Source organism: Scomber scombrus, chromosome 2 (assembly GCF_963691925.1).
Source record: "Scomber scombrus chromosome 2, fScoSco1.1, whole genome shotgun sequence".
NCBI classification, from domain to species: Eukaryota; Metazoa; Chordata; class Actinopteri; order Scombriformes; family Scombridae; genus Scomber; species Scomber scombrus.
In genome coordinates this window covers 30,257,159-30,264,935 of record NC_084971.1, presented here as the reverse complement: position 1 = coordinate 30,264,935, position 7,777 = coordinate 30,257,159, and the positions used below count along the sequence as shown (strand labels likewise).

The following is a 7,777-nucleotide window of genomic DNA, read 5'->3' as shown; positions in this document are numbered from 1 at the left end:
ATGTCTTCTTTAAGGCTCGTAGATTGAAGGGAAATACTTCTTAGTTTGTTGCCTTTGATCACAAGTTTCCATGTAGTTTGTAGCTTTTTTAAGTTTTTTTTAGGAAATTCACATAATTTGAAACATCTGTTTAATGTCTTGGCTTTAGTGAAGTGCTAAAGCCATGTGTAACGTGTCGAGAACGGGCTTAATACATAACCCTAACCCGTTTATACTGCTGTACATAGTATGCACATGTATGTATGTATGTATGTTATATGTATACAATGTGTGCAACTGACCTCTTAAATGTATGTTGTTCACCAAGAATGACTTAAAACAAATGAAAAATAATCCACTTTATTGCAAAAATGCTTCTTTGCTCTTTATTCAAGCAACTCACAAGTTGTAGCAGGTTTATTCTACACTTCTTTAACTTTTGAAAATAAAGGAACAATGCTGCCCTCTAGAGTCAAATATACTAGAGGAGAAAAAAATATCACCCACTTAAAAGGCTTCAAATGATTGCTGAGACAAAGCAAAACAGGATTAGAGGACATAACAGTTTGTGTGTTATTTTAAAATCCACATGATGGGCACTGTCTTGTCTTGTCTTGTCTTGTACAGCTTTGTTATAACATTACAAATTTGGACAGTGGTGCTCAGAGTGTGTCTAAGCATCAGATATCATTTCGCAAATAGGGAACAGTAATTTCACATTTGTTTAGATTCATTTGCATCCATCCATCCATTAACTCATTCACTCATCCATTAGTCCGTCCTTATTCAGGGACGACATCTCCAATCCACTTTAGGTAAGGCGGGTTCCCCTGGTCGATGGGCATGCTGATGACTTCGGCCACCTCGTAAGGATGGTTCGAACTGGAGAGGACAATTTCATTTAGATTTGTATTTGTTTATATATGTGCAAAAGATACAAACTGAGAGGGGCAGAAAACGTTCAAAGGTGGTCGTTCAGGGCACTCTTCAATACGTACAGTACTCCATTAGAAAAGGAGAAAGAACTATGAACAAGTTATGAGTCACACACAGACGCACAGTACATACAAAGCAGCAATTAAAGCCATAGTCTGACTGCATGAGTCATGGCCTTAATGGGAGAAAACCATCAACACAGTGTGAGTTAGGTTGGAACACATTTTATGTATTTGGATTAAAAATAAACTTACCGAACATATTCAGCAAGAGCCGGCACTTTGGAACTTCTTGTTTTAATCATCTAAACAAGAGAGAAACGCTGAGTCATCAGACACTTTATACGACGACACAATATCTACCAGCACAAAACTGTGCGTGGATCAAGACAAGTTGTTTTTTTGGTTTTATCCTGTGTAGTGTGTCTTTGTGTGGTGACTCTAAAAAAGACCCTGACAAAAAACAGTGATATCAGGTTTTTTCTTTTACTGACAACATCTACAACATGTTTAATGTTAACATTGATGGAAGTGTGTTTCCAGCCCCTTCTGCACGAGCCTTTTAATGTGCAGGTGATACAAGCTAACGTTGGCGCTGTATCTCAAATCGAAACTAAAACTAAATTAAAACTAAAATGAACAATGCAAAACTAACTAAAACTAAACTGAATTATAGATAAAATCAGCTTTGTTTCTGTTGTCGTTTCGTTTTCTCCCTTTTTACTGTTTCCTGTTCAGTTTGACTTCTTCTAATACCTGGAAAAAATAAACTAAAACTAGTCAATTAATCGAAATACAAACTAAACTAAAACTACTTAAGCACTTATTAAACTAACTAAACTGAAATTAAAAAAAAAAAAACTGAAAAACTAAATAAAAACAAAAACTAATTAAAATGTAAATTCTAGGCAGACTTTGAGTAAAAAACATGTTCACATGAGAAGTTACTTAATTACATATACTTGAATTAATAAAAATGAATTAAAAAAACACTTTCTGATTTTGAGTGTGCTGTTGACACTTTTCTCCCACAATGCAATGCAACAGGGGGGTTACTCATTTGAAAAATATAAACCTAATTGTGGGTGGTGATGAATCACCTCTAGCGACACTTCAGTTCATAAAAAATTAACTATTGAATTTTTGGTAAAACCTATTATTCTCTTTGATAAATTTAAGCCGGTGATATTTTAAAGTCACAGTCATATTGACGTCAGATGACACAAGTTTTATATAATTTACAAAGGATAAGTACGTTGACTCAGTCGATGACAACAATGATTAAACAAAGCCGGAGAGATGCTACACTCTCCACTGACAGCACTGCTAATCAAATCTCAAAAACTACAGCTTCTCTATAGTCCTCTTTATTAGGTTAAATTCATATTGAGCGACTTTAATTACTATATATTCTTTTACATATTTATATCATTTCTGAAACTGAATTATATGTGAATTCCAAAAGTTGAAACCACAAATTTCTGGTCAAAAAATCTGGATGTTGTTGGAGAAATATCTATGAGGCATATTAAGAAATATTGTGTAAATATGTGTCTTACTGAAGTTGTAACATCTGTAGCAGTAGAATTGTAGTCGTAGTCAGAGTAGACAGTAATAGAGATAAATGTAGTAATAGTTGCAACTATAGTGCATTATTTGAAAGTAGCAGTAATAGTGATTTACCTCGAGTTGTAGAAATAGGTATTAGAGGCATTTAGGGTAATCTGTTATAAAGCCTAAAATATTACCACTTAGTCAACACTCACCAGCAGCACCTCACTGTCTTCCTCAATCTTCCCCTGCCATTCATACCTGAGAGGAACAAGACACAATTATAAGACATTTGTTTTTTATAGCAAAGTACCACTTTTTAATCTACCGTCTACCCAAAACTGTTAATTAATGTTCTATCTTTAACTAAAAACACCCTAAACATACAGAAAGCACTGCGTCTGTCTCTAACCTACGTTGAAAACTTACACAGATGTGATCGCCGGAACGATGTTGACACAGGCAGCCAGCTTCTTCTCCACAATGCCCCTGTGAGATAGAAGACATTAATTAATTAAGACACTAATGAGAACCAATGACAGCACTTTTTAAATCCACGCTGTCTGAATTAGGCTTGAAACTCTACATTTGTGCTCCGGGGTGATGCAGTGTAATCGATTCATCTTATTTCATTTTTAAAGCAATAATACCAAAAATGTTCTTAAATTAGGACGTTCTAGTAAATTGAATATTTTTAGATGATTTGATTATGTCTTGTTGTGCTCTAGGAAATAGTAATGCATTGCTTCTTGAGGTTTTATAGAGCACACAATTAATCACTTTATTGAAAGAAATAAACAGAAGATTAATAGATACTGAAAATAACCATTAGTTGCAGCCCTAATGCTGAGTCATCTAAAAGATATCAATGATACATCCACAAAATCTTGACTTTATTCTATTGCATTTTTCATAAAATAATGATTGTGTCACCTGGCCAGGTCTTTAGCCACTGTGTCATTGGGACAGGTGACGAAGGCAGCGGAGTGCGTGCCCGATGTGTACGTCTCTGATGCCATGGAGAACGCCCTCAGTCCAACAGTCCTCAGCAGCTGGAACATAAACACGCTCACGAGGACTGTCTGCGAAGAGAGAAGATAGAAGAGGATGAAAAGGGGGCAGCTGTGTGTCCAAATACATTAAAACAAACAATGAATTTAACTATTTTAATAATCTATAAATCATTTTGTGTCATTTTAAAGACAAAAAAATCCTAATTCTTTGATTCCAGCTTTTCAAATGTGAATATTTTCTGTAGGGATGCACTGATTGAATATCAATATGGGATATCAGCCCCGATATTGAGTAAATAGCTAGATTGGGTATTGGATAATGGGGTCGAACTAGTCATTTTAATGTTGTGCAGCATTCTGGTAGACGTCACTCACAACAAACCCACATAGCAACAACATGAATTGAGCCAAAGAGTCAGCTGTTTGAAAGTATTTCACGCTCGCTATGCCAACAAGTTTGACAGCTACGTGCAATATCTGCAAAGGAAATGTTGTGAGGTTTGGTGGTACAGTAGCACTGCAAAATACAACACAAAAAACTTAATCAAGCATCACTTTAAAGAGCACACTGAGTTCCTGAACAAATCTAAAGAAGGAGACAATATGACCAAGCTGTTGACTTTGGTGGATGAACTGCAAAGACGTGAGAAACTTCCAAACAACAGCGTGAAACAGGTGTCGATAGCTGAAAACGAAGGCTTATGTTGCCTACTTGAACACCTGGAACCAAGGTACAGTTTACCATCATGAAAATATTGTTCCGAGACCATAAAAGCAACGAGCTTCACCACACTTTCAAGTTTAACTGTCCACTGGTTAGACACTACTTGTAGTTTAATTCCTGTTTATTTTGAATGTTCGAATCTGTGCATCCCTAATGTTGTGGTTTCGTCCTCTATGACAGTACACTCAGTATCTTCGGGTTTGGACTGTTGATCAGAACAAAACAGGACGTCACCTTCAGCATTGGGAAACAATATTAAGCATTTTTCACAGTTTTCTGACATTTTATGTGCCAAATCATCAACTGGTTAATTAATAATGAAAATAATTGTTAGTTGCAGCCTTCATCACACATAAAACGAGTTTGGTGTGTTAGAGACATCTGCATGCTCTGCACACTCACCAAAATCCAAGCTTTTACCGATCCACCTTGCAGCGTCTCTGCACAGGGAAGTCCAATACGCATCACCTGAACAGGTCAATATGATATAAGGGTTGGTAAAAAAGAAAACATGCACGCTCCATACCTCTACACCAAGTTTTATAGTAGATAGACTTGCTGATGTTTGGCAGATATTTAACAATTACATAATGTTAAGGGTCTAATTTGACCCATTTTTACATCTCAAATCAGTAAAATTTGATGAACTTAACATAATAAGAAGGAAATATATTCAATACATATTCATCCAAAATGTCAACAATATTCATTTTTCACATTTAATATGATTTGTTGAAGAAGTTTCACCTTTCTTATGAAACATTGGACAATTATATAGTGTTTTTTTAATAGTTTTGTTTCTCATAAATATTTAAAAATAACTCTTTCTGCTCTGTGAAAGCTTCATTAAGGATTAATCTCACATCTATCTGTGATTGATGAGGTATTTATGAATGATTTGTTGTTCGGAAGTTTGTTATTGAGACTTATTGTGAGGAAATTATGTGATGGGTCAGAGTATGAACAGTATGTGAGGGTTAAACTCCATATTTGTGTTGCAAGTGATTCCTGCAGTGTTTTATGTCTTAGACCTGCTTATAAACACTCAACACTGAAAGATTTATTTTTACTTTCGCTTTGTCTGATAGCCTCCACACTAAATTTCCCAGTAGGTGTGCAAGAAGAGTAAATATGCTTTGTAAATAAACTGGATTTTCCTGTTTTAAAGCTAAACAAGTTATATTTGCACTCAGAGCTGCACTACAGTGGCAGAGCATGCATTGGGCATTTTTCTCTAACATGCGTTCACATTTTCTCAAAGTATAAACAAACTGTAGAAATGATAAAACACTTTAACATGCAAGTATTAGACAAAAACAAGAGACTATAAGATGCATGTTGACATGTGTGTGTTAGCATGTTAGCTGGTGTTAATAGTTAGCAGACGCACCACAGAGTTAATAAACACTGTTAGATAAACTCACTGCAAACACATGAAGACTTGTTTGCAACCAGCAGAATAAAGGTGGAAATGTTTAAGGGGATTTTGGGGAAGCCTACCTTTTAAGGATGCCTGGCTGCAAGCGATGTAAACTACCGTAAAGTGAGGCGGATGTATGTTTGAGAAACTGTCGTGAATCAGCTCTGCCCTGCCCACCGAGCAGTGCACGTATCTCGTACCTCACGGGAGCGCGCACAGCTGAAGGGAAAACTGACCTTAAAGACATTGTAATTATTTTTAAGGAAAGGTAAAGTGTTTAAAAACTACTTAATCAGTGATGATTAATGATTTGAAGTCTATAGTTATGTTATTATTATTTCATGTATACTACTAATTTGAATTCAACTGTGCAATATGCATAACAATATCATCTCTGGTGCATTATCACTCAATACCAATATTACTGTCATTAATGTCAACATTATTTTATTATATATATATTTTTTACTATTATTGTTCTTATTCTTTTTTTGTATTTATATATGTATTATTATTTATTTATTCTTTATTATTTTTCTTATTGCTTCTCTTCTATTTTACTGTCCACTTGTTGCTATAATAATGCATTTGCCCATTGTTGGACTAATAAAGGAATATCTTATCTTAACTTAGTTTATCTTGAAGCAACTGTGATTGAGAGTGAAACTTCTGAAGACATTTCTGTTAAGTCAGTGTTACATAGTGAAATGCAATCAAAAAAGTAATAATTAATACTAAATATGATATAAATGCAATATTTTGGTTTTTCCATTTGATCAAATCCCTGTGTGTTATTTATTTATTTCTAAGTGTGTTGTTTCTGGAAAATCATTGATAAGGACCAGAATAAATCACTACTACTATCCTGCTACTAATGTTTGCAGTAGTCATACAATGCAATAAAATTCTATTCTGCACATGTAAAAAAAAAAGCTAAGCTCTGGGTGTCCTAAGCTTAGCCTCGGATCTTGTCAACTCCTAAATCGGCCCTACAACCACAGTCTGATCTGCTGCAGCTCCACTAGGGTAGTTGGGGTGAGGGGCTTTGCTCAAGGGCCCCTGAATGGTGTTAATGAGGTAGGGGCAAGCACTGCCTCTTCAGTTTGCCCACCCAGATTATAGATGTATCCTTACGTAACCCTCCAGTCACGGCTTGCTTCTCTTATCTTTGGGCCACCTCTGCCCTTGTTTATATTCCAGCTGGCTGTTAGATTGACGCTATTCTGTAGAAAATATTCACATTTTACAAGCTGGGATCAGAGAAGTTTGTCTTTTCTTTTTCTTTTTTTTGATAGAGGCAAACTAACTTCTGGGGCTTTGAACAAAGTTCAACAAGAATAGTAGAAATGAGTGAGCCACTAGAGGGTCTTGCAAATGTAACAAGATAATTTTACAGAGAGACCTTTGACATGTAAAAACCCAAATCTTATAAAATACTGAGCTGAATAATAAGGAATATATTTAAACAAGGAAAACAATGAGCAGAAGATATTTATATGTGTGCTGTGATTCTGCCCTTTTTCTTTTCTGCTCTCCTCTCTCCTCCACCTACTTTTCATCCACTTCCTGCTGAAATAACTGTCTCTGTCAGATTTTTAAGGGCATTTTTTGGTTTGTCAGACTTTCAGCACCACATGTTTTAAAAACCTTATTGGCACAGTAGAAGTACCTGACAGGATGTTCAAATAATCTCAACAACTTTTTGTCCTTTTTTGTCGAAGCTGTTGTTGCTGTCACCACCTTTCCATGATGCTTTTAACCATTTTCTCAGTGGAGTTTTGGGTTACAGGTGTGGCCGGGGTCTGAGCAGGTGGAGGTGGATTTACTTCTGCAACAGGTAACTATTAGCACACTGGTAGTTTCACTCCCCACTGTCAGAGAGTGCCAGAGTTGCTGCCTCTCTTGGAGCTTTTCTGTATGCGTGTGTTTAAAGAGGAGCTGCCACTCATCAAATTGGCCATGAGCATTGCATGTTGTGCACTGTATAATTTGGTTGTTGGGTGGTGGCTGCTGTTCAGGTCTCGACAGGAGTTATGAATGAAAGCAGCATCGTCAGGGTCCACAAGCTTGAGCATGTCCTTCTGCCCGCAGTGTTTGTTGAGCAGGTTGTCTGTGGACTTCTTTATCGGGGCCGGTCTGCACTTGTGGTCCAACC

The 7,777-nt window shown here is 36.2% G+C and overlaps 1 protein-coding gene across 2 annotated transcripts; it reads right to left on the bottom strand.

The window, feature by feature from the left end:
• Positions 1 to 351: 351 nt before the first annotated feature.
• On the bottom strand, positions 352 to 5,786 carry LOC133993759 (protein CutA homolog). 2 transcript variants are annotated; one of them, XM_062432821.1, is made up of 7 exons: positions 5,703 to 5,786; positions 4,605 to 4,670; positions 3,399 to 3,547; positions 2,895 to 2,954; positions 2,681 to 2,726; positions 1,170 to 1,219; positions 352 to 861 (listed from the first exon to the last, which is right to left on the bottom strand). In XM_062432821.1, the coding sequence occupies exons 2-7, from the start codon at positions 4,665 to 4,667 to the stop codon at positions 762 to 764; spliced, it is 468 nt and encodes a 155-aa protein (XP_062288805.1). In that variant the 5' UTR covers positions 4,668 to 4,670; positions 5,703 to 5,786; the 3' UTR covers positions 352 to 761. The 2 variants fall into 2 exon arrangements, with proteins under 2 accessions (XP_062288805.1, XP_062288813.1); XM_062432829.1 differs by lacking the exon at positions 4,605 to 4,670 and having other exon boundaries at positions 5,703 to 5,767.
• Positions 5,787 to 7,777: the final 1,991 nt, after the last annotated feature.

Coding starts and splice junctions, on each gene's coding strand:
- LOC133993759 (XM_062432821.1), bottom strand. CDS start 4,667: ATGCGTATTGGACTTCCCTGTGCAGAGACGCTGCAAGGTGGATCGGTA. Junction 3,548..4,604: donor CGGTAAAAGCTTGGATTTTG/GTGAGTGTGCAG, acceptor CTCTCTTCGCAG/ACAGTCCTCGTGAGCGTGTT. Junction 1,220..2,680: donor AAGACAGTGAGGTGCTGCTG/GTGAGTGTTGAC, acceptor TCTCTTGTTTAG/ATGATTAAAACAAGAAGTTC.